Source organism: Ursus arctos, unplaced genomic scaffold, assembly GCF_023065955.2.
Source record: "Ursus arctos isolate Adak ecotype North America unplaced genomic scaffold, UrsArc2.0 scaffold_10, whole genome shotgun sequence".
Classification (NCBI taxonomy): domain Eukaryota; kingdom Metazoa; phylum Chordata; class Mammalia; order Carnivora; family Ursidae; genus Ursus; species Ursus arctos.
This window is the reverse complement of record NW_026622764.1, coordinates 59,132,052-59,158,660: the sequence shown is the minus strand read 5'-3', so window position 1 is coordinate 59,158,660 and position 26,609 is coordinate 59,132,052. Positions and strand designations below refer to the sequence as shown.

The 26,609-nt window shown below is 46.7% G+C and overlaps 1 protein-coding gene across 3 annotated transcripts in view; it reads left to right on the top strand.

The window, feature by feature from the left end:
- The window catches only part of ATP7B (ATPase copper transporting beta), a 72,755-nt gene that overhangs the window by 34,102 nt on the left and 12,044 nt on the right, over window positions 1-26,609 (top strand). For 2 of the 3 annotated variants that reach the window (XM_044381792.3, XM_026493204.4), the window contains 10 exons: window positions 2,403-2,660; window positions 4,779-4,942; window positions 9,892-10,053; window positions 12,335-12,411; window positions 13,952-14,126; window positions 15,183-15,416; window positions 16,144-16,235; window positions 23,178-23,305; window positions 23,420-23,574; window positions 23,790-23,924. In XM_044381792.3, coding sequence (XP_044237727.1) covers window positions 2,403-2,660; window positions 4,779-4,942; window positions 9,892-10,053; window positions 12,335-12,411; window positions 13,952-14,126; window positions 15,183-15,416; window positions 16,144-16,235; window positions 23,178-23,305; window positions 23,420-23,574; window positions 23,790-23,924 — 1,580 coding nt within the window. The remainder of the gene's footprint in view (window positions 1-2,402; window positions 2,661-4,778; window positions 4,943-9,891; window positions 10,054-12,334; window positions 12,412-13,951; window positions 14,127-15,182; window positions 15,417-16,143; window positions 16,236-23,177; window positions 23,306-23,419; window positions 23,575-23,789; window positions 23,925-26,609) is intronic. The other variant, XM_044381791.3, reaches the window with a different exon arrangement.

The following is a 26,609-nucleotide window of genomic DNA, read 5'->3' as shown; positions in this document are numbered from 1 at the left end:
AGGCCCCTCCCTGACTCCCTACCTTTCTAACCCCTTCCTAGTCCTCATGGCAGGCTTGTTCTCACCTCAGGGTCTTGTACTTGCTGTCCCCCCGGTCTAGAATATGCTTCCCCCAATATCCACACAGTGCACTTCATTTCAGATATACTCTTCTGGACTTTCCCCAAAGCATATATAATTTATATTTAGAAATGCATAGATTTGCATTATACATGGTGGTTTTGTAATCTCTTTCACCCTGCAGTTCATCATAAACATGCTTACAGGTCCATCCATATGTCTGCAACACCATGTTCAGCGGCTGCATAGCGTTCCGTTGTATTAGTCAGTTTTCGATTGGACTGTCCTCACCTACTTTGTGTGCGTGTGATTGTAAATAATGTTGATGGGCATCTTTGAGGCTACATTTTGTGCGCTTACTTAGTTATTTCCTTATGATAAATACCTGAAAGCGTAATTACTGGGTCACAGAATATAAACTTTATTTCATTCCATTACAAATATTTATTGTGCCTCTACTAAGTGCTAAGCATGTTAGAGATCCTGTTTTTGATGATATTGTCAAGTAGACTTCCAGAAAGCCAAATCAATTTACATGCCTACCCATAGTCTTAGCATAGATGGATAAAGGACCCAGTAGCATAGACCTGTTTGGGTTTTGTTAGTTTATTTCAACTTTCTTTAATAATCTCCAGAAGCCCCAGAATTTAGGTGACTTAGATCCCAATGTGGGAGAATGGCAATGTGTAAATTGGAGTAGGGAGTAGGGAGAAATTCTCTGTAATGGTACAAATATTGTTAAAATTGTTGACCACAATACTTGGATAGAAAGGCAGCTGAATCCAGAAAACAGGTGATGGACTAGGAATGGGGAGGGTTTGAACAGGTGCAGGGGGGTTGGACAGGTACAGTGCAGGTGGATGGGTGCAGGAGATGGAATGTTGAGAGGTTGTGGCCACAAAACAGCTTTTGTGAATTTGAGATCCAAAGGGCAGAGTCATTTTGAACAATGACCAAGTCCGGGAGAGTAAGCCTGTGCTGGGGGGTGAGGGGTGGTCTCTGCATCAAGAAGGTAGAGAGGTCCTGTGAGGCCGGAGTGATGGAGGGTTTTCACTGAACGTGCTGAAAGGGTCAGTCTACTGGACCCTTAGAATGAGTGGAAGTAGTTTTTAAGCACCTTTCGAAAATAAGCAAAACATCCCAGGATGTGAGATTTATTTAGAAAAACTTAAAAGTCACGGCCCATTGTCAGTACACATTAATGCCAACTTCTGTCTTCTGCAGCTGTGGATTTTCAACTAATGAGAGTTCGTTGTTAAATAATTATCCTTTGTATATACTCTTTTTTTTCTTTTGTATATACTCTTACAAGGGCTTTCTGTCATCAACATTGTGTGACTTTCTGGAGTGACGGAAATGTTCTAGATCTTGGTCTGGGTGATTACATATATATGTAGGTACATATGTGGTGGCCAGAAAAAGGGCCCCCAACAATGTCTGCGCCCTCATCCCCAGAACTCAGTGGGACAGAGCATGGTCTTTTCAGTTTACGGAGCTGGATCAACTGGAGATCCAAATTCAACTCTCATCTCTTAACCTACACAAAGTTAATTTACAGTATGCCATAGGCCTGATACGGAAGTTTATGGAAGTAACAGCTACTAGAAGAAAACAGTATGGATATTTTCAGTGTTTAGTCGGGCAGATCTGCTGCTGGAGCACAAAACATACTAACCATTCAAGCTGGGTTAGTTGGTTGATAAGTTGGGCCTCATTACCATTCAGGACTTGTTCTGTCAAAAGAGCCCCCGTGAGCTGAGAGAGCAGGTACGGGCAGTGCGGGCACCTGGCAATAGGGAAAAGGTGAACAACTCAGTAAAGGGGTGTGGGGTCCATTGGATTCTTGTGGGGAGGGAGCAAACCTCTGCTAACAAGAATGTGATGCTTAGTGCTTAAAGGCACAGATCCTGGGAGTGATGAGACCTGGTTTAGAAACTAGCTTCATTACTTACTACCTCGGGGGTTTGGGGCACATTTTTAAATTTCTTTAACTCATTTCTCTATCTGTACAAGGGGGGGTGATAGTCCTATGTACCATAGAGAGCTATTTTAAAGGAGGGCATCCATGTGCTTAGTGGAGGGCCTGGTGAGTTCTTATTGTTATCGTCTAATTAGAGCACTCATCCAACTGGAACATTCCTTACTTGAGTATTGGCATCTTTTCATATGTCTGCGATTGTGTGCCTCTGTCTCTGGTTGGTGGGGGGTGGGGGGCAGTGATGGAAATCAGCCCCCATGGAGCTTCTTCAAGAGCTTTCATTTGCATACTGTCAGGCTTGAACCTGTTCTTAAAAAAGTTATGTGTTCTTCTCATCTGAATGACTTCTTACATTTTATCCTAGGAAACTGTTACAGCAACCATGTTGGAAACCACAGCGCGGGGAATTCCTCAGCGCGCCCCGCAGATGGCGTACCTGTGTCTGTGCAGGAAGTGGCTCCCCATGCTGGGGGGCTCCCTAAAAGCCACGACCCCGGCTCCTCGTCAAAGCCCCCGCAAGCCTCTACCCCAGGGGCACCCCAGAAGTGCTTTTTACAGATCACAGGCATGACCTGTGCGTCCTGTGTGTCCAACATAGAGAGAAACCTGCAGAAAGAAGCAGGTAAGAGGTCTGCCCCCACGTTAGACCTAGGGAGGCTGCGTGGGGGCTGTCGGAGGCTGCGGGCTGTAGAATGGACACCATGCTCTCCCTCCACAGTCCCCGCTGACACAGTGCGTCAGCAGCCCTGCTCTTCTGGCTGCACGTGCATTGTATGATGGCGCAGATGTCTATCTGATGTTCTTGGGCGCTTGGCATGGTGTCTTTAGCAAGTGTTTTGCGTGTTGAAGATAGAATGTATCTCTGAGTGAGTGAGTGATGGGAAGTGCAGTCGAAAGGTCCTGGCACATTCCATGGGTAGCTTCCTCAGTTAGCTTGTCCCGGTGGTCATCTCTGTTTTCCCCTCCAGCGCCAGCCATCGGCCTCACACTGTCGTATGAGCACATAGCCTGTTTGTGGAGAAGTGGCAATGTTGAACATCCTGTGCTTTGTCCCTGTACATCACAGAGTGTTGTGGAAATGCCACAGTTTTGTCCTCTAAACTGTATTTCCAATACTGTCTCTTAAACCTGAAAGTGCAGCAGAAATCCTGTCCTAGTCTTTTGTTTAGAAAATATCTTATCCGTGACTACCTTGCCAGCAGAGTCACTTTCTCTCCTTCCACGTGTCTCTCTGCTTGGACTCCTTGGCTTTCAGTCAGCACTAAAGTAGGGTGACACGTTTCCAGCCTCTGGTTGCCTGTGCTGTGTACTGTCCTGGAGCTCTAGGACGACTATTTGCAAATTGAGGCATGCTTTGTCCTCCCTGGGCTGGCTGCTCATAAAATAGCCTATATCTCATGGTGCCTGTGTTCCTTTTCCTGACTTGAGTCCCCCACTTTTATCCACTGCGGCATCCTTTCTAAAGTATGTTTCTTTCTTTTATATGAATGAGTCATGTTTTCCCGCTCAAACTCACACAAAGTGTTAGCAAGATACAGATCTCACCGGACTTGCAATAGCATTATGTCCCGATAAACCCATCATATGTCAAAAATATTAGAAGTTGAAAATGCATTTTTTTAAAGATTTTATTTATTTGTTTGACAGAGAGAGAGAGCACAAGCAAGGGGAGTGGCAGAGGGAGAGGGAGAAGCAGGCTCCCCACTGAGCAGGGAGCCCGATGTGGGGCTCCATCCCAGGACCCTGAGTTCATGACCTGAGCCAAAGGCAGACACTTAACCCACTGAGCCACCCAGGCGCCCCTGAAAATGCACTTAATATACCTAACCTACCGAACATCCTAACTTGGCCGAACCGACCTGAAACGGGTCAGAACATGTATCAGTTGTTCACCCTAATCGTGGCACAGCTGATGGGAGCCGAGGCTCTCAGCCGCTGCCCGGCATCCCCAGACAGTGTTGTACAGCACAGCACTGGCCCCAGAAAAGGTCCAGATCCAAAATTTGAAGTACAGTTTCTACTGAACATGTATCACTTTTGCACCATCATAAAGTTGAAAAGTTGTAAGCCAAACTATTGTACGTTGGAGATGGTCTGTCGTCTGGGACTTCTCTTCCACTTCTGAAAGGGAGTAGAGAGCGAAAAAGAGTAAGGAAAACTACTTTTGAAAGAATTTTTTTTTCTGCGTGTGAAAAGTGTCTGAAGAAGAAAGTATACCACTGAGGTAACGGTAGTTGCGAGCTGCAGACTGTATCCCTTCGCTGTGAGGTGTGTGCCCCCTCGGCGTCTTCTGGAGCCTGACTCAGTAGCCCCCGGCCAGCAGCACAGGCATTGTCTGGGAGCGGGGTGGATCTGCAGAACCCAGACCCACTCCAGACCGACTGAACCAGAATCGAGTTTCACAAGGTCCTCAGGTGATTCGTATGCCCATCAAAGTGTGAGAAGCATTGTTCTAGAACACTGGTTCTCACACTTGCCTGGTGCATTAAAGTCGCCCAGGGAGCTTTAAAGAAAAGATGGCTGGCACCCACCCTGAGGGATTCTGATGTAACTGGTCTGAGCTTAGGGCCAGGCATGGTGATTGTTAAAAGCTTCCCAAGTGATCCTAATGTGCAGTCAGGTTTGAGAACTCCTATTCTAGAGGCTTCTGGGGCAGATGTTTTTCTTTGTTAGGTTATGTTGACTGTGTCATCCCAGAGGCCTTGCCTGGCATGTTATAACTGTGGCCCGATGGTTCCAGGGATTCTCTCGGTGCTGGTTGCCCTGATGGCCGGAAAGGCAGAGGTTAAGTATAATCCAGAAGTCATCCAGCCGCTGGAGATAGCGCGGCTCGTCCAGGACCTGGGCTTTGAGGCAACAGTAATGGAAGACTACACAGGCACAGATGGCGACCTCGAGCTGATTGTAAGTGGGGCGGTGGGGCCGGAGCTGGGGCCGCCGGGCTGCCGGCCTCTGACGGGGGCCGGGAAACTTCTCCCGTTTTGCACATGTCCTGTGTGGTGTTGGGGTTTTGTTCGTTTTGTTTTCCTTAGAAGCCAGCTGCAACGACCTGTTCATTTTGTGAGGGAATGTCAGTCCTGTCACAGTCACAGGAGTGCATCCCACTGGGCGCACTCAGGGTGCGAGGAGGAGCAGGAGGTGAGGGGCGGAGTGTAGGAAGAAGAGGAATTTCAATGGCAGCTGTCCAGAGCTTGGGTTTGAGGGAGTTGAATCTGAACACATTCCAGAAAGCCCAGAGGGAAGCTAGAATGCCAGGGGCGTCTCGAGGCCAGAGGAGGTGAGTCAGCGTGGTGGCCAGCGCCACTGGCGCCGCCACAGCCCGGCTGTAGGCACGGGGGTGTCCCGAAGCACTCAGTCTGAGACGACTGCCAAGGGTGGTTGCCAAGGGTGAACGCCAGGGTGCTGGGGGGGGGCGTTATTGTTTGCTGTCTGCGTACCGTTACCAGCTGTACGTGACGGCAGATCATCACAACAGTTTGTCTAGCATTTCCAGTATGCTGTAGTCACGAGCACCTCCGGGCAAAGCTCCTTTTGTGTAAATAAAGGGAGACCTAGGACAAGGAATTGGGTAACACTGGTGTACCGAGACGGAAGGGTCTTACTCCCTTACTGTGTTTAGTCACTGCCGTTACTGGTAAGTAAATGTTTGAAGAAAGAGTACTAAGGACACGAGTGGCACTTTGAGCTCTTGATAAGGGGCGTTCTTTGTTGAGCAAACCCTTTGCTCTGGATGGGCCTCCCGGTGTGCGGTCAGGCGAAGTGTGCTGCTCTCCGGCTTCCAGCCCCTGGCGCCCCTGAGGCAGGAACAGGGCCCCCGCTGTAGACCCCAGCCCCGATGGGGATGCCTCTGCCTGCTCATTCCCCTGTGGAATATCTAGATCGTGAATATTATTGTTGTTTGAATGTACATTTTAATCTTTATTTTGCCAATAAGAGAAAAAGGTAATAAAGAAATGGGTAAGACAAATGCATAACTAAATTACTACTTAATTATATGTATATGTATTTGTCTATAGGTCCAAATGATAAAATCAAACAATTTATTCATTAAGTTAATGGGTTTAATTGTGTTGAGAAAAGATAGCTTACATATAAAAGATGTATGACATGGTTTTTGAGCTTTGATTTATGCAGATGTGGGATCCGGTTATGAATAGTTTCTAAAATATATTACATTTGAATTTTAATCTCCACAAGATATTCTTGCACAGAATTGAACATACAAAGAGTATCAATGAGATACTAAGCACTGCGGAACTTGCAACAAAGTGCATTAAATGCCACAGCAGAGCTAGAATTGTAGAGAGGTTTTGTCAGAGTCATATTTATTGTCTGGGTTCTAGTTTTATTAGAGCTGCCTGAAGTATTTTAAATGTTCCAGATTTATAAGTATCAGGGTAATATTTGCAAATTGCAACACTCTTGCAATGTAATGCTTGTTAAAACCTAAAGGAATTGAATTGCAATAGCTATGGTAATATATAAGGTATTCTTTTTTCAAAATTTAAATTCAATTAACATATAGTATATCATTAGTTTCAGAGGTAGAGTTCAGTGATTCATCAGTCTTATATAATACCCAGTACTCATTACATCATGAACCCTCCTTAATGTCCATCACCCAGTTACCCCATTCTCCATCCACCTCCTTTCCAGCAACCCTCTGTTTGTTTCCTATGATTAAGAGTCTCTTATGGTTTGGGGCGCCTGGGTGGCTCAGTCGTTAAGCGTCTGCCTTCCGCTCAGGGCCAGATCCTGGTGTTCTGGGATCGAGCCCCACATCAGGCTCCTCCTCTGGGAGCCTGCTTCTTCCTCTCCCACTCCCCCTGCTTGTGTTCCCTCTCTCGCTGGCTGTCTCTCTCTCTGTCAAATAAATAAATTAATTAATTTTTTTAAAAAAGTAAAAAAAAAAAAAGAGTCTCTTATGCTTTGTTTCCTTCTCTGATTTTGTCTTGTTTTATTTTTCCCTCTCTTGCCCTATGATCCTCTTTTGTTTTTTAAATTCCATATGAGTGAGATCATATGATAATTGTCTTTCTCTGATTGACTTTTTTTTTTTAAAAGATTTTATTTATTTATTTGACAGAGATAGGAACAGCCAGCGAGAGAGGGAACACAAGCAGGGGGAGTGGGAGATGAAGAAGCAGGCTCATAGCGGAGGAGCCTCATGTGGGGCTCGATCCCATAACGCCGGGATCACGCCCTGAGCCGAAGGCAGACACTTAACCGCTGTGCCACCCAGGCGCCCCTGATTGACTTATTTTGCTTAGCATAATACCCTCTAGTTCCATCCACGTCATTGCAGATGGCAAGATTTCTTTTTTTTTTTTTTTTTTTTTGATGGCTGAGCAATAATCCATATATATATATATCTCACATCTTCTTTACCCATTCATCTGTTGGTGGACATCTGGGCTCTTTTCATAGTTTGGCTATTGTGGACATTGCTGCTATAAACATTGGGGTGCAGGTGCCCCTTCAGATCACTACATCTGTATCTTTGGGGTAAATACCTAGTAGTGCAATTTCTGGGCCATCAGGTAGCTCTGTTTTCAACTTTTTCAGGAATCTCCATACTCTTTTCCAAAGTGGCTGCACCAGTTTGCATTCCCACCAACAGTTCCCTTTTCTCCACATCCTCACCAACATCTGTTGTTTCCTGAATTGTTAATTTTAGCCATTCTGACTGGTATGAGATGGTATCTCATTGTGGCTTTGATTTGTATTTCCCTGATGATGAGTGATGTTGAGCATTTTTTCATGTGTCTCTTGGCCATTTGTGTGTCCTCTTTGGAGAAATATCCGTTCATGTCTTCTGTCCATTTCTTGATTGGACTATTTGCTCTTCGGGTGTTGAGTTTGTTAAGTTCTTTATAGATTTTGGATACTAGCCCTTTATCTGATATGTCATTTGCAAATCTCTTCCATTCTGTGGCTTTCTTTTGGTTTTGTTGACTGTTTCCTTTTATTGTGCAAAAGCTTTTTATCTTGATCAAGTCCCAATAGTTCATTTTTGCCTTTGTTTCCCTTGCCTTTGGAGGTGTGTCTAGGCAGAAGTTGCTGCTGCCAAGGTCGAAGAGGTTGCTGCCTGTGTTCTCCTCTAGGATTTTGATGGATTCCTGTCTCACATTTAGGTCTTTCATCCATTTTGAGTCTATTTTTGTGTATGGTGTCAGAAAGTGGTCCAATTTCATTCTTCTACATGTGGCTGTCCAATTTTCCCAACACCATTTGTTGAAGAGACTTTTTTCCATTGGATATTCTTTCCTGCTTTTCAGAGATTAGTTGACTGTAGAGTTGAGGGTCCATTTCTGGGTTCTCTATTCTGTTCCATTGATCTATGTGTCTGTTTTTGTGCCAGTACCGTGCTGTCTTGATGATTACAACTTTGTAAAAGGGGTTGAAGTCCGGAATTGTGATTTTCTTTTTCAACATTCCTTTGTCTATTTGGGGTCTTTTCTGGCTTCATACACATTTTAGGATTATTTGTTCCAGTTCTGTGAAAAAAGTTGATGGTATTTTGATAGGGGTTGCATTGAATGTTTAGATTGCTCTAGGTAGCATAGACATTTTTTTTTTTAAGATTTTTTATTTATTTATTTGACAGAGACAGCCAGCGAGAGACGGAACACAAGCAGGGGGAGTGGAAGAGGGAGAAGCAGGCCCCTAGAGGAGGAGCCTGATGTGGGGCTCGATCCCAGAACGCTGGGATCACGCCCTGAGCCAAAGGCAGACGCTTAACGACTGCACCACCCAGGCGCTCCTAGGTAGCATAGACATTTTAACAATATTTGTTTTTCCAATCCATGAGCACGGAACGTTTTTCCATTTCTTTGTGTTTTCCTCAATTTCTTTCATGAGTATTCTGTAGTTTTCTGAGTACAGATCCTTTGCCTCTTTGGTTAGGTTTATTCCTAGGTTTCTTATGGTTTTTGGTGTAATTGTAAATGGGATTAATTCCTAATTCTCTTTCTTCTGTCTCATTGTTAGTGTATCAAAATGCAACTGATTTCTGTGTGTTAATTTTATATCCTGCCACGTTGCTGAATTGCTGTTGAGTTCTAGCAATTTTGGGGTGGAGGCTTTGGGTTTTCCACATAGAGCATCATGTCATCTGTGAAGAGTTAGAGTTTGACCTCTTTGCTGATTCAGATGCCTTTTACTTCTTTTTGTTGTCTGATTGCTGAGGCTAGGACTTCTAGTACTGTGTTGAACAGCAGTGGTGAGAGTGGGCGTCCCTTCTGTGTTCCTCACCTTAGGGGAAAAGCTCTCAGTTCGGTGAAAACATTTTTTGAGCAGTGTTTGAAGCGGTCTCAGCAGTTGTATCATCATCATCACATGTTCAGACACTGTATGTAGACATTTTATGTCTGTATTTAATGAGTATTCTGGGAAATGTTGACCACTGATACTCAAAAGAGTGACTTGTCTGGCCTGCTGAACACATATTATGGGAATGGCATGTCTCACTTCAGACTCCCTTTCTCACATCCATACGCACAGATGGCGTGGCAGAAGTGGCATAACAGAGAGGGTAGGGTGGCTTACGAAAACTCGTCACTGTCAGAGCTGGAAGTCAAGTGTCGGTCTGTCGCCGTCTGCTTCATGACTGGCTACGTCTCTTGTTCCTGAGTTGGGGAAGAACCACTGTTTACTTGCCCTCAGCCCCTGGGGGAACGTCCTGGGTGAAAATCTTGCTCACGGAGTCTGGAGGGTGGGAGTCCAGAGCCTTGGGAACGATGCTGTGGAAAGAGGAAGGGCTCATGGCTGCCTGTTGACCCAGCTCCCTGTGTGCCTTCGATGGGATCCTCCCAATCCCGAGTGAGTAGTATTTTTGTCATCCTGTACGACAGATCACGGGGATGACCTGCGCATCCTGTGTTCACAACATAGAGTCCAAACTCACAAGGACAAATGGCATCACCTACGCCTCTGTGGCCCTTGCCACCAGCAAAGCCCACGTGAAGTTTGATCCTGAAATTATTGGTCCACGGGATATCGTCAGAATTATCGAGGTAAGTCATTTGTTAAAAATATTACACAAGTTAATGTAACATTGTGTGTCAACTATACTTCAATTTAAAAAAGATGCCCATCTTTTTAAAAACAGTGATTTATAATCATTGTGGGAAAATGAGAAAATATAGCTAACCAAAAAATTAAAAAGAAAAGAAAAAGGTCACCTAACCTATCCTTCAAGTTTTCCCATGGGAGTAAAGGTGAATCATTTTAAAATAAACTGAAATTAATCTGAGGGTGACAATCAGTGGATGAGGAAGAAAAGGATATTATTGTTTTAATTGCAGATATTTAGGGTGCCTGAGTGGCTCAGTCGTTAAGCGTCTATCTTCAGCTCAGGGCGTGATCTGGCGTTCTGGGATCGAGCCCCACATCAGGCTCCTCTGCTGGGAGCCTGCTTCTCCCTCTCCCACTCCCCCTGCTTGTGTTCCCTCTCTCGCTGGCTGTCTCTCTCTGTCACATAAATAAATAAAATCTTTAAAAAAAATAAATAATTGCAGATATTCCCTGAGAAACATCAATATCAGCAAGATACCTGTCACAGGGGGTTTAATTACCTAATTGTAATTATAAAGTATTTTTTATGTCTGTACCAAGTGTCTATAGACCGAAGGATAGTTGGTGACTGCATTTTACCACTATGCTGGGTCTGCTTGATAATGGGAGAGTTTAGTCGTTTCTCCTTTGGAAAATCAATTAGAATAGTTTTTACCCACTCCCTCCTCTGTTCCCTCCCTCGCTTTGTCCACACACACTCCATTTCCTTTGTAAGCTCTGTTTATAGCACACCATAAGAGGACACGCCTTAGTGGTGATCTGAATGGGTTAAAACAGTCCAGACCGAACAAGATTAACTCATCACAACTGATGGTGAGGATAAACAAAGTTCAGCAGGAAGTACTAATGCTGAACACCTTGCAGCAGACTTGATGTTGTCTTTCATTTTCTCTTCATTGTGTGTGTGCTTAAGAGAGATGTTGTCTGTTGTGCGGCTCAGTAGAGCTCCTTGATGGGCAGTACTTAAGCTGCTGCTGCTGCTGCTAGAACCCTCAGTCTTAGAGGCAGACAGCAGATCTCTTTATCAGACGAGGAGAGATTCGCCAGAGGGGTTAAGTGCCCTCACTCACTGGTGTCCAGCTAAAGGTTGCAGGACCTGCTCTCAAACCCGAGCCCTACAGTTCCAAGCTCGGTGGCCTTTCGATGTTTGCCACAGCACAGGTCTTACAGAACAGTAGTGAGGGGGCATCAATGAGGCCAAGAAGGCAGCCTGATGCGCTGTCAGAGGGAGGGTCCCAGGGGGTACTTGGAACACATCTCCATCACCTTCTTATTCCTCGCGCCCCTCCTGGCCTCCACGCCACTGGCTGAGCTCAGTGCGTATCTCTGTCCTCATTTGAGGAATATCGCTCATGTCTGGCCCCCATTCCTGCATCTCTGCTCCCTCTTTCCCTAATGTAATTAAGCTGGTGTTCGTTGTAAGAGGATTTGTCTTTAGACAGTCTTAGATGCTCTTTCTCCACCCGTAACTTTTAATTTTTGTGGGAAATCCCATCATCAGAGTCCCAGGGCCCCTCTTTATATTGTGCTGACCGACAGGACATTTGCTGGCAGCCTTTCCTGTGTGATTTCATAAAGGGGTCAGATCAGATAAGGCAGAGAGGGGCAGGGAGCGAGGCGGTGAGAGAAATGCTGGAGTCACTCCCTGAAAAGAGCCAGCAGATTGCAGTGCGGTGCCCGTCTGGCTTCAGGGGAAGCCGCGGCCTGCAGGTGCCAAAGGAGCCAGGGTCTGCTCGCTGGGGAAGGGCCCAGGCTGGGAGCCCAGAGACCTGTTTCCTGAGCACTGGGCCTTGCTCTTCTGGTAGCACGATGGCTCTGACCTTCAGTTTCCTCAGGCAGAGAATGACAGCACCTGACCTGACCACTCCCTTGTTGGGGTTCCTCACACAAAAATCCCGTGTGTGTAAATTCATCATGGATCAGCCTTGGGGCATGTTGACGTTTCTCCCAGAACCTGTGCCTTTGCCCACAGAAGGAACAGGAGGCCATCTGAGGCCGTTCCCTTAGGGATGATTCAGTCTGTAGGCATAGATGGTGCTGGACCTCTGACGGGATTTGTAGTGTGATTTGGGTACAGAATCATGAGTGGAAAAACTAATAGTCTTTTGAGGGATTTTTGATTAACTGTCTAATTTCAAAAGATGTAAAATGCTTTCTACCAATGCATGTTTTAACCAAGTGCTTTCCTCCCTGTTTCTTCTCTCTTTTTTTAATAATAAGGAAATCGGCTTTCATGCTTCCCCGGCCCAGAGAAACGCCAACGCGCATCACTTGGACCACAAGGTGGAAATAAAGCAGTAGGTAGAACAGAAAAGATACACTGGTGTTCTTGACTAAGTCTCTCCCCCCCCCCCCCCCCCCCCCGCTGGGCCTGACTGCCTCATTCTGTGCTCATGGGTGTCCCTGCTCTCCTGGCTTCCCACAGCACCTTCCACTGGGAAGAGTTGCCATTGCTCCCCCTGTGGCGTTAACGCTCTACAACAGTGATGTCCGACAGAATCTTCTGCAATAACAGGAATGTTCTATACCCACGCCTCCCAGGATGGTAGCCCCCGGCTACGGAGCAGTTAGTATGACTGAGGAACTGAACTTTTAATTTCATTTAATCTTACCGATTGTAATTTAAATAGCCACTTATGGCTAGTGGCTAATTTCAGTTGGGAGGAAGAGAGTGGATTTTTTCTTTCACAACACAGTATTTTAAGACTTTATTTAAATGAGTTCTAGAAGTAGGGTCTGAGGTCAGGAACCATGGTCATTGGAAAGTGGTCTGGGAAGCAGGCGGCCTGAGTTCATTCATTGTTACAGATGTTTAGTTACTCATTCAACAAACACAAGGGTGCTGTTGTAGGCAGGGCACTATCCAGGTGCTAGGGATGAATAGGATACCATCACCTGCTGTGGAGGGGCCCGTAGCTGGTTAGGAAAAGAGTGGTTGGGCAGTGGATCAAGTGGGTTCAGGGGGGTCTGGGAAGCCAAACAGCAGGGGACACATGATCTGAGCCTTGAAGAATGAGTGGAAGTTTGCTAGGCTATGGGGTGGGAGTGGGGGTTGACGTGAGAGTCTTCTTGGGGCATGGAGGCAGGGGGCCTTCAGGGACTCCTGTGATTGCTCTGGTCAGCATGCCTGGAGCAGGGAAGGGTTGACAGGAGAGGCACCTGTAAAGCGAGCGAGGGGCTAATTCTCGGGGCACTGGGCGATAGGCTGAGAGTCTGAGACGTCAGTCTTGCGGGCCAGTGGTCTGCAGACCCAAGTGGAGGTGTGCCAGAGCTTCTCCAACACTTGGTGGGAATTTCATGGATGCTGGCATGAGACCACCACTGTCACCTGTGACCCCTGTGTTCATCAAGACGGCTTTACAGTTCTCACTGACTATAGTATGTAATAGTTTAAAAATCAGACATAAAAGTAAGTTCAAACTAATAGAATTTTGCTTTTATCTGTTTTTTTCTTGGGAGTCTGTGTAAGATTTTATTTTGAAAAAAGAGCAGTAGGCAGCCATATGGACTGGGATGTTCCATTTCTTTGGGGCTGGGTTCTCCGTTCTAGGCCTGGGTTGCTTTCCCTATGGATTGGAGGCAACCGGTCAGCCTTGGGCAGGCAGGGGCCATCTGTATATCTCTGGAACATCCGAACATGCGAAGTTTAAACCTGTAGATGCTCTCTCAGGTGGCTGGTGTCAGGGAGCGAGCCTTCCCTTCGTTTCACACCCCTGGTTGTCTGTCCCAGATGTGTGACAAAGGCCAGTCTTAAACTGAGTCCCTAGGAGGAGACCAGCCCACGATCCAAATGGCAGGTGATACCTAATAGGTCGGTGTCGCTGCTTTGCCTCGCAGGTGGAAGAAGTCTTTTCTGTGCAGCCTGGTGTTCGGCATCCCTGTCATGGGTCTGATGGTCTATATGTTGGTGCCCAGCAACGAGCCCCACGAGTCTATGGTCCTGGACCACAACATCATCCCAGGACTGTCCATCCTGAACCTCATCTTCTTTATCTTGTGTACCTTTGTCCAGGTGCGTATCAGAAAGGGACAAACCTCTGCTCCCCCTGCCTGCGTGTGGCTGACAGATTCTCTGTCCTCCCATGCCAGACACAGCCCTTCAGCTGGGCTTTATCACAGCTGTCCCGCAGGGGCTCTTTTTTCTGTCTTATGACTGGGAGGGGGCTTAAAAGGACCTAGTTCCACTGTCACTTTCATAGTTGTAGGTAATCAGACTGCCTGGAATAGCGAACCTCCTGGAACTTCTACTCCAGGGGTGGTATTAAGGAGCTAGCTGTGTTGCTGCTGGGAGGTGTGCCTCCGTCTGTTCTAGAATATAAAATAAAACTCCTGCCTTAACGATAGAATGTTTAGTTTAAGACTATCTGAGGGCAATTATTAGCCTGAATTTGCTTTTTCCTGTATTTTCTTTTTAATTACAAATGTAATGTATATTTATTATAGACAGTTCAAACCATGCTGAACTAGAAGAAGCAAAGGGGAAGATATTCTTTCACTGGAGTCGTACCCGCCTCCAGCCCAATTCTGTTCCCCAGGGTTACCCTAGTGTTATTACTAGTTGGACGTGTATGTTTATAGATCTTCATCTATGTAGAGAAAATACACGTTTGCTTATAGATGTAGGTGTGTGTACGTGTTCACATAATACAGACACACGGGCTTTTTATTTTTTAACCGGCATAGGGTCATACTAGAGAAATTGATTTATAACTGGCTTTGTCACTTAACCATGTATTACGGCCATCTTTCATGCCAGCCGTTTATAGATCTAGCACGTTCTTTCTCAGGACTCCAGAGCACTGTCCACAGTATAAATGAACCATGATTTATGTACCCTTGGCCCCCTTGCCCTGTTGATGGACATTCAGGTTATGTCCTCTGGGCTTTTAAGTTTCCCCCAAAACTGTGACCCTCCATTCCTGTGGCCACTAGGCCTATGAATCAGGAAATTGATTTGCTCCACGTCCCTTGCTGAGGAAAAAGTCATGTCTGAGCGCGTGCAGGGGCGAGGGGCCTCGGCGTGGCTGGTGGCTCCTTGAGCAGCTGTGCTTCCTCCGCTGTCTTTCAGCTCCTTGGCGGGTGGTACTTCTACGTCCAGGCCTACAGATCTCTGAGGCACAGGGCGGCCAACATGGACGTGCTCATCGTGCTGGCCACCAGCATCGCCTACAGCTACTCGCTCGTCATCCTGGTGGTGGCGGTAGCGGAGAAGGCGGAGAGGAGCCCCGTGACCTTCTTCGACACCCCTCCCATGCTCTTTGTGTTCATTGCCCTGGGGCGGTGGCTGGAACACGTGGCAAAGGTAACTGCAGCTTCGGGTGAAAAAAGAACTGTTTCTTCAGTAACATAAATCTTAATTCATCTGAACGCCTTGTTTAGAATTACTAATTACACACAGTCTAGAGAAAGACTTAAAGAAATGTGAAACCTACGTATAATTAGGTGTTCTGATCACTAATCTCCAAATTGGTTGCTACTTCAGAAATCCCAGCTAATCTGGTTAATTATTGAAACCTTTGTTCGGGCTCATTGTGTAATGGAAAGAACCCTGGATGTCAGGCCAGCGCTCACACCACCTCTCTACATACTGACTGTATGGCTGATCAGCCTGCACATCCACGTTTCCATCTGAGGGTCATGCCGTTTTTAACAGCCTGCCTTAGACCCACATTTTAACCTAGTCTATAAAAGAGTAGGACTCAAGCTCTAAAAGAAATTAGATTGAACCTAAAAAAAAAAAGCAGTTAATGGGCAGACTGGTTTTGTTTTTTCGACTCAAATGTAATTCATAGAACTTCGTGGCATTGTACGTTCAATGTGATGATGACATGGCTGTGTGTCGATGACAGTAGCCTCCATCCTGGGGGAGCCTTTCGACATGAACTGTGGCTGTGGTGACGGGTCAGCCTCTTTCTGCAGGGGCTTTCTGCAACACCAGCTGCTTTTAACACCAGCCTAGTGAGTATTGGTCTGGCTTTGCACGGGTCAGCTTACAATAGCTCTTGTTTTCCGTTCTGATTATTTCCTAGAGCAAAACCTCAGAAGCCCTTGCCAAACTCATGTCTCTCCAAGCCACAGAAGCCACCGTTGTGACCCTTGGCGAGGACAACTTGATCATCAGGTGGGTTCTATTCATCCAGAGTTTTTGACCAATTTATATTGATTTGTGTAATACACCTCAAGACACCCATTGTGTTCGTGACGGTTACGCTAGACCTTGCGGGGGCAGGTAAAGACTCGCACAGTCAGATCTGTCCTCTCGATCCAGGTAATTAACAAGGCATTTACAGACTACAACATATGCAAGGATTCAGGGTGGTGTGTAGGCCAAATGACAAGTGAAAGGTCTAGGTGACTAGTGTTCCTGGCCTAGCTAAGGGGAAGGCTAGAGGTGTCAGGGAAAGCTTCAAAGAGCACAGACTACATGCTGGACATTCCTCGAAAGATCTGGGGGATTTACACAGGCTGGGAGGTAAGGTTTCAACTTGCCAAAGAATACAAATGAGAGAAGTAGTGTTCCTCTTCCTAAGGTTGGCGGATTTTAAAAATAATAATGATTATTATCATTATTGCTAGAACTTATATAGCATTCACTGTCTGCCAGACACTATTTTAACCTCTTTGTATTAACTAATTAAAAAAAAAACTGTAGGAGGAAAGGATGGTTATCAGCCATATTTTGCAGATGAGGAAACTGATGATCAAAATGGCTAAGCAACTGGCCCGAGTTCACACAGGTATTAAGTAGTGGAATGGGATATAACCCAGGCTCTTGTTCCAGAGCCCATGCTCTTAACCCTTCCACACACTGTCTCTTACGCCATATTTAATAATGACATTTGCACAAATTAAGGCTTCTGTACTTCCCCAGTCAGCCTTGTTTTCATATTCTAGGTAGTGCTTATTTCAGACCTTCACATTCCTGAAATTTCTCTCTAGCCCCACCACTTTCCCCTTTGGCCTGTGATCTCACTTTGACTGCTGAAAATAGAAGCCATCAAGGTGGGAAATCCGTCAGTTCCCTGACACTCAGCCTACAAAGCTAACCCTCCCCACTGCATGCTTCCCTCCCCCCATGCCAGGGGTAGAGGCCTCTCCTTCTGGGCCTCTGCTCAGGAACCTCCCTCTGTCAATTTCTTGTTGATCTTCAGGGTGTCCGTCTTTGCTGATTCCAACCATCCACTGTGACATACAGTCCAAACTCCTGTTGTGAAAGCTGTCCTGTGCCCCACCCCCACTGTACTTGTCCATTCTTCACGCCGTTGCCAGTGTGGGTTCATGAGTGTGTCTCCCAGAGATGGCCCTCAGAGACTGCAAGCTCCCCCCCCACCGCCATTTTCCAGGGGGGCACTTGGCAAGCCCGTGCTGTGAATGAGGCACCAGCCGACCACAGCACGGAAGCACTGGTTTTTGCCTGGATGCTAGCTATTATATACTGATTGGAATTATAGTAGCGGTATTGAGATTTGAGACCTTACCATGTGCCGGTGCCACTAGCCAGGACTTCATAGAAACTACCTAATTTAACCTGATAACTACCCTGTGAGGTAGGTGTCCCCCCGATCCCCATGTCTTTGGGAAGAACCTGAAGCTTAGTGGGGAGGAGTGACTTGCCCAGGGTCCAGGGCAGGTGAGCGGCAGAGCTGGGACAGGCTCCCTCTTGGCCACCACTAACCTGTGTTGCAGGCAGGAGGACTCCGTGTGACAGCTGCTGGCACGTGGGGGCCTCCACACACACTCACTGTTTTGGTGGCTCTGCGGCATTTGCACACCTTGGCTGGTTTGGTTTTTTTCTTATAAATTAATGACATGAGAGCTTCTGAGATACGGAAATGTTCAGACTGGGGACAAAGCCACGGTCAGCTGCATTTACTCGCTGCCTTTCATTTCGAAGTGCTTCTGAAAGCACTGGCCGCAGTCACATGACTGCTCTGTGGATTCAGCGATGAGGAGACAAGCATCTTTGCCAGAAGGCAAAAGCTACTTGAAATGCCCAAGGACAGTAGGGCTACTCCAGTCACCGCTCCGTTCTTTTCCGAAGACGGTGATTCGTGTTTGGCTGTGGATACAGTGTGGGCCAGACTCCTACCATCATCATGTGGTGGCGCCATTTTCTAAGCTAGGAGCCAGAAGACCAGTGTTCCTTCCGGCCTTGCCGCAGGCAGGCTGTGTGCTAGGAGCGGGTCAGTTATGGTCTGTGAGGCACAGTTCCTGTCTGTCAGACTAGGGTGTTGGTTCCTACCCCACCTTCCTGACGGCATGCTCCAGGCTGCTGGGAGGTGACAGGCCCGTGGTCACACTCTGCTCTCCCAGGGACAGGACCACACACTTGACTTCCTACAAGATGAGGTGAGCTGGTGCCAGGGCCCCCGAGTCAGCCTCCACCTTCTGTGGGGCCTTGCCACGTCGGGCCTCTGCAGGCGCCTTCGGAAGGCCGTCAGAGTTTCCCACCTCAGCTGTCTCCTTTCATTGAGACTGGGGCCTGCCCCTCCCTCTGTCCCTGTGCCCAGGGACCCCTGTCCTTTCTGTCTGTCCCAGGTCTTGGGTGATGGGAGTGTCTGTTACCTCTGGTAACGCTACCCCCTGCCCCTTCCTGTTGCCACTGCTCTGTCCCCTACAGCACTGCTGCAAGGTCTTCACTGGCCTCCTGTTTCCAGCCTTGTCTCTTTTGAAATATCTTCCCACAGTCAAACCAGCGATCTCTTGGAAGCACAGATCTGCTTGTCTCCCTCTGTAGCTGGAGATCCTTCAGCGATTCCCTGCCATCCTTAGGGTGAAGTCTGTGTGCTTAGTGCACACGTGGGACTCAGCGTCTGCCTCAGCCGCCTCTTGGACTCAGCCCCTTGTGCCAGCATTCCTCCATCTTGTCCCGGCCACACCCCACTGGCAGCTCCCAGGAGGAGGCTCTCGGGTCTCCCCTCACGCCTTTCTTCTTCCCCTTTGCCTGGCCGCTTGTCCTTCAGGGCTCAGCTTGGGGGCACATCTCCGGAAGCCTTTCTTGTTCCCAGGCCTGCTTGGCTGTTTCTCCGCTGGCCCTGGGACACACACGTGGTAGGTGCTCAGATGACTAGTTGAATGAATGAAAGGACCACGAAATGTTCAAAAAATCACCCCATGTTTGTGGGGGTGACATCCAAGGGCCTATACAACCTGGTCCCCAGTCTCCTTCATTGAAGTCTCCTGTGGTAGTGGGGAAAACAAAGTTACAGACTTCATCTCAGTAGTGGCTGTTCTGTTCTGAGTTTTTGTCTTTTTACTTTGTGTCAGATGAGGAGGGAGAGGAGACAGGAGAAGGGTGTGGTAGACAGACTACTGGCAGAAGCTCTTGCAGCAGAAGACATGCTAGGGAAAGCACTGTCTCTCAATTAAGTGTATTTCCGCACCGTGGTGTTTCAGGGGGATGGAAGCTTCTGAAGAAGAAGAAGACGACTGGGAATTCTCTGGAAGGAGCCACCTTGACCCGCATCAAGTGCTGTTCACCTTAAATTAAACTGTTGGGACTTAGAACAGTATGGTCAATTCAGATCAAAGGGGAAATTCAGCTTCAGATTAAGCAGAGATTGACATTGCTAAAGGCTTCTTAGAGGGCACCCAGTTAATTGGACATGGGTGCCAATTTCTTGAAGAATCCGCATAGAAGCTAACCTTCTAAAGCTTAGTAGTTAGGTTCTGCCATTAGCCCCCGATGCCCCTTCACAAGTGAGCAGGTGCTCCTTCTCTTGACAGGCCTCTCTTGCCAAGCGAGGACCTGGTGTGATGGGAAACTCCTCCAGGTTGTGTAGACAGGCATCAGAGGGGCAGGGCCCGGGCATCTCCATCACTGGGAGACTTTAAAAAGCAGTAAAGAATATTCTCAGATTATGGAGAATCCTCCTTTCCTCCTGTTCTCCACCCTGCCCCCAAACAGATTTCCTCATATCTACTCCCAGCACTCGAGACTTCAGGGCACCCCTCTTTTTCCTACCCCGTTTCTTGTCTTGTGGCCATTACTGAACTTATGTACATGAGTCTGCTCGTAGCTTCTGAGCTGTCAGCCTCCTGAGAAGAAGGCTGGAAGGAAGTCCAGCACAGTGCCTGCTACGCAGAGGCCGTCACTGGGGAAAACATCCGTTAAGTGGAATTCCCTGGGCGCTCACCATATGCCGGGCACCGTACTAAGTACTGAACGTGCATCATTTCCGTTAATCCTGTACAAAATCCCCATTGAAGAAAGGCGGACACTGTGGCCTTGTACCAGGATTTGACCCAGATGGCACCACTGCCCTGTGACTCACCAGTGCCCTAACGAGGGCTCTGAGCTCCCAAGGTCAGGGCCTTGTCCCTGGCACCTGGCGCACACAGTGGCTCCCACGGCACTGAGCCCGTATTTAGTGCACCGGCTGGAGCTGCATGTGCTCCAGCCTTGTAGGGAGGGGGCAGCACGGGGCACCGAGCTGGACCTTTGGATACAGACAGACTCGCGAATCCTCATTTTGCAGGGGATGGTTCTGCACAATTTTTTCAAAAAGAAAATTTTGATGTAAATATTTACCATCTCTGTCTGCACATTTTAGTTCCCAAGTTTTACACATTTATACACAGCAGTGTTTAAAGGAACGGACGTGTAGGTTCAGTGTCATGCCTTTCTAAGAAATCCTGGGTTTTTGCTCTAATGGGGGTCAGTATCACTTACCTCACATATTTTTGGGAAGATTCAGTGAGAAAAAAGCATGTACAAATCTAGCACAGTACATACACCCAGCAAAGGTCTGTTTGACCTTCTCACGTTGATAAGGCAGCGTATTGTGTATTTTTCTCCCTGGTAGTTTGAATGCGGTCCTTGTAGAATGAAAGGAGCGTGTAAGAGAACCTCAGAGCCTGCTTGTCTCCGCTTGTTCATGAGGGCACTGTTATAAACAGGTGACCCTTGAACAATGGGGGCCTTAGGGGCGCTGACCCCACACAGAGTCAAAAAACCAAATATAACTTCTGACTCCCAAAAGCTTTACTAATAAGCTACCGTTGACTAAAACCCTTACCAACAACATGAACAGTTGGTTAGTACCTATTTTGTATGTTATTATAAACTGTGTTCTTAGAATAAAGTAAGCGAGAGAAAAGAAAATGTCAAGAAAATCAGAAGGAAGAGAAAGCCTATTTCTACTTCTGTATCGTATTTATTAAAAACCCACCTGTCCCCGCGTGGTGCAAACCCCTGCCATTCAAGGGTCGGCTGTATACAGTGTGATGTGTATTTGGCTCCTGTGGCGTTTCCCTGGCGGCCGCCGTCTGGCCGTCTCACTGTTCCTGCCCTTCCCTCCTCTCCCCCACCATGTGTGTCTGTCTGTCTGTCTGTCTCTGGTCCATCCCCCGCCCAGCATCCAGTCCACATACACCTACGGCTCTCGCACGTTCCCGTCTGACCCCGCTCCCTCTTCTGTTTTCCCCATCACAGCACAACTTCCCGAGAAAGCGTCCGGAGCTGCTGTCTCCTGGCTTCACATGCTCTCCTCTCCTCCCGCCGAGCTGCTACCTCCACCAGCTTCTGAAACTGCTTTTCCCCCACAGTAGACCTCTTCCATGTACCCCAGCTGTTGTCGGGTTTATCTTCGTTTCCGCCTCTTACCAGCATTCCCCCTGCCCCCCAGTCTCGCCATTGAAAACTTTCTGTTGGTTTTCTTGTTTACGCACGTGTGGCTGACCTTCACGGAGGTACAAAGGCTTAGGTGCAGAGTGTGATGAAGTTTGCATATCTGGAGGCTGGGCTGGGACGCCTGCTCCCCCACCTCGCGGGCCCCCCTGTCCTGTCTACCTAGGCCGTCACAGGCCGGCCCCAGGGCTTAGTTCTAGAACTCCTTCTCTTGGGGCGCCTGGGTGGCGCAGTCGTTAAAGCGTCTGCCTTCGGCTCAGGGCGTGATCCTGGCGATCCGGGATCGAGTCCCACATCAGGCTCTTCCGCTGTGAGCCTGCTTCTTCCTCTCCCACTCCCCCTGCTGTGTTCCCTCTCTCGCTGGCTGTCTCTCTGTCACATAAATAAATAAAATCTTTAAAAAAAAAAAAAAAAAAAGAACTCCTTCTCTTTTCCACCTGCACACCCAGGTGAGCTCGCACCATTTCCTGGCTGTAAGTGCCGTCAGTATTTGGACAGCTCGTGGGCTTGTACCTCCAGCTCTGCCCTCTCCTCTCAGCTCCAGTCCCGTTTTCCACTCCCTGCTTGACATTTTCCCTGGAAGTCAGATAGGCATCCCAGACCCACCCATCTTTATTTCGTCTCTTCTCCTTCTCTTCTCTCGCCCTCCCTCAGCTGCTTCTGTACACTTGCCTTCATCTCAGTAACAGAACTTAGAGCTCCTCTTTGATTCTCTTCTTTCCATATTTAGCCATTGCCGTCTTTTGCTTGGGCTGCTGCAACAGCCCACCTCTTCTCCCGGCTTCTATTATTGTCCCTGCCACCCGTTCTCACGCAGCAGCCAGAGACATGACTTGAAAATGTGAATCAAATTATGTCACTTCCCAGTAAAAACCTTACATCCACAGCCCATACTCTGCTCCACAAGTCCCGACGGGACCTGGACTGCCTCCTTCACCTCCTGGTTCTCAAAGACACCCTGCCTGCCTGCCTTAGGGCCTTCGCATTAGTTGGGTTTTTCCCCCTTGAACTCTCTTTTGCCTGTATGTTGGCCCCTCTTATCATCCAGGTCTCAGATCATCTTCCAAGTGAACCCTCACTTCCCCCCAAAAAAGCCTTCCAGTCACAGTGTTTGCATCCTAACACTTATTTAATACCTGGGACTCTCTTATTACCTGTTTCTTCTGCAGAATTGGTCTTCCTGAGGATAGGGACTTGGCTGTCCTCTTCCCAGCTATATTCCCAGTGCCTAGTACAGTGCCTGTCTCTTAGTAGCTGCACAATAAATATTGGCTTGATCTGAAAATGAACAGATAAAATGAATCCTGCTCCTTGGTGTAAAGCAAAGAACGTGTAACAATCCAACACTTTGTCGAGACCCAAGTCGGGCGGCAGACCCAGAGGGTTGAGCTCCAGTTAATCGCGGTGTGTGTAACTTGAGTGGCTCTGTTGCAGAGAGGAGCAGGTACCCATGGAGCTGGTGCAGCGGGGTGATATCATCAAGGTTGTCCCCGGGGGAAAGTTCCCAGTGGATGGGAAAGTCCTGGAAGGCAACACCATGGCCGACGAGTCCCTCATCACAGGTTAGGTGGCTTGTCTCCTGTTCCCTGTGGGTGGGTATCACAGGCGTTGCCGGGTCACGTGAATGCTGAACGGGGCTGGGTGCATGACGGTTGATCTCTTTTCTCCACCTCTAGGAGAAGCCATGCCGGTCACGAAGAAACCGGGAAGCACAGTGATCGCAGGGTCTATAAATGCACATGGCTCTGTGCTCATTAATGCCACCCATGTGGGCAATGACACCACGTTGGCTCAGATTGTGAAATTGGTGGAAGAGGCTCAGATGTCAAAGGTAATGAAGAAAGTTAAAAAATAGCAAAACGTCAGGTTCCTCATTTAGAAGTTATTCCGAGAGTTTCAGAGACTCAGGCAGATTTTGCTGAGTAGAGGGTGATTAGTAAGCGTGTTAACACGGGGCCTCAGAACCCCAGTGATTGCCCGTGCCCGTGGGGACGTATTTCTTTGTGGATTGTAATTTCCCATGGTCTTGGTGTTTTATTTTCATAGGCACCCATTCAGCAACTGGCTGACCGGTTTAGTGGATATTTTGTCCCATTTATCATCATCATTTCAACGTTGACGTTGGTGGTATGGATTATAATCGGTTTTATCGATTTTGGTGTTGTTCAGAAATACTTTCCTGTAAGTTGAATGCTTTGGGCAGTACGGTTGCTGTGTTTTAAATAATCTTTTGCCATTAATCCTATTCTCTCATATCTTAGATTCATTGGGCTTTAATTACCCATTACGTTTATTTGCTTGCTTCACTTATTGGCAGCAAAATCTTAGCCAAGATAGGACGGTCAGTCATTCTGTTTCTGCAAGTTTTTTAAAAAACTTTGCCTTCTAGTTAAATAAGTTCCCAGACACCCGTTAGCTGTCAGTTGTCATGCCTGAAACATTTGCATAATGTGACCTTGGCCATTTCTGGGGTTATGAGGCCCATATCATAGGTAATTTCACAGTTTTGATGGCACGATAATATCATTTTAACAGATTTTAAGAAAAATATGTTTTTTGCTCTCTGTGTCTATCAATACTATCTTCAACCTTACAGCTTCCCGGGCAATGCTAATAGATCTTTAATAATAAGTATTTATTAAACATATATGAGACAATGGAATATACTTTCTTGAGATAAAAAGTAGATGATGAATATTATCTTAGGAAATACTGTTTGATCAAACTTCCAAAAAAAGTGGAAAGTACAAAAAAATCCTTTTCTGCTTAAGAAGTAGGAACTATATACAACAGTAATTCTCAATTGGGGGTAATTTTATTGTCCCCCGAGACATTTGGCAATGTCTGGAGACATTTGGTTATCATGACTGGGGAGGGAATGCTACTGACATCTAGTGCGTAGAGACCAAGGATGCTGCCAGACATGCTACCAAGCAAAGGACAGCCCCCCACAACCAAGAATCATCCGGCCCCAAATGGCAATAGTGCCGAGCTTGAGAAACCTTGACGTACGTCAACAGGGAATGGCCCACTGGAGTTGTATCTGATAACTGCCCAATGAATGGAACAGGGTTTTACCTACGGTTTAAAGTATCTCCTACTTCGCCAAGTCAAATGCCTGTTTTACCTTAGAGTCACAGAATAAGAAATTGTAAATATGGAATGGATAGTTTTTTCCTTTAAAAAAAATGTCTACCCATAATTAAAAGCGTATCTGAAATTCTTGGGGTGCATGTCATTTACGAAGATGTCATCTTCTCTCTCAAATTTCCTACCCTAAAATGAAAAATATCCAAGTGAAACTCTTGCTGACATCTAAGGAGACCTCAGTGCTTTGAAGAGTAACCTGTGACTGTATTCCTAGAATTTGCCGGTGGCTATGACGGCACCTGACTGCCTCAAATTTCTGCTTTTGCGGGAGAGCAGCTCACTGGCATGTGGCTGTGGGAAAAGTCATTCCTAAACAAGTTGGAATATGGGGCTTTCTGCTGTTCCCTGCCTTTCCATCTTACTTTGGCTTCTTTTGTTTTTATCTGCAATGTCAGGGAGGATGCCGGCAAATGAGGTACTGCATGTTCCTTTGAGATGTTCTTACCACCCTGCTGTCTAAGTCATTGTAGGGAGAGGTTCATGGCGCCCTCTAGAAGTCCACCCAGTCCCACCAGAATGCCCATGTTATTTTGATGAGAATTACTGTTTTTTTTAAATCACAGTATCTTTATCTCTAAAAATTCCATTATGTCTTAAACACGCTGTCCCTCTATCTAAATCCAACTGTTTCTAATCAAAGTGAAATGACCCTTTCATAATACACCTTACTTTAGAATTCTGCCTTTCAAAATCAAGGAATAAAGTGTAAATGGCAGCTGAAGAGATCGTGGTCTGTATCCTTGATTTAGAAAACATACTGTAATTAAAGTGAATATAGTGTCTCCTGACTGTGCTCTAGAGACACCCGCCATTTTGCAAAATAAACTAAGATAAATCAAGATGTCAGGATGCAAATAGTAATACCCATGTGTTGCCAGGTGACTGGAAAGGGGACCCATATTTTGTTTGTTTGGGGTTTACAAAGAAAACAATAGTGAGAAATAGTAGAAAATAAAGATGGCTCTAAATCCCATCCCTAGGAGTAACAATTTTTTGCACTTTGGGAAACCTCTTTCCAGTATTGTTGAAAGGCTATAGAGAGATATGGTCAGATAATTTTGCACTAATTCAATCATAACATGTGCCATTTTGTACTTGCTTTTTTTATTTAACGTGTTGCTGGTATCTTTCCATGTCAACAAGTATAGGTATACATCATCATTTCAACAATTGCTAATATTTCATTATGCACATCATACCCACGGTTTAATTCACCAATTCCCTATGGGGTGTCTCTAGGTTTTGAAAAAAACGCTGTGATAAATATCTTTGTGTCTTTTGCCAGTTGTATGATTATCACCTTAGGGTAGATTCCTTGGAGAACTATCATTTTTTAGAGGTTTCATAATAATGATAAAAATAATAATAAGATGTAATACTGTTAATAATGTAATATTGATAATGTAATAGTTACAATTTCTTAGACCCTTCTCCCATGCCAGGTATTGTACAATGTATATTTATGTGTTTTATGTATTTATATGTCTATAGCCCTTACAATAACCAGTTGGGCGTTACTGGTATTATTGTCCCCATTCTGAATGTGAGGGAGCTGACCTGCAGAGACATTAAGGTAGTGTCAGGGCCAGGACATTCTGCAGTCTGTGCTCCTTCCCCTAGCAGGGAGTCGTCCACGACTCTCTCCTCTCGTCGTGCTTCTCTCAGAGGAAAGCCTATAGCATCGTGTTGGAGCACTGGGATGGGGATCGGTACAGT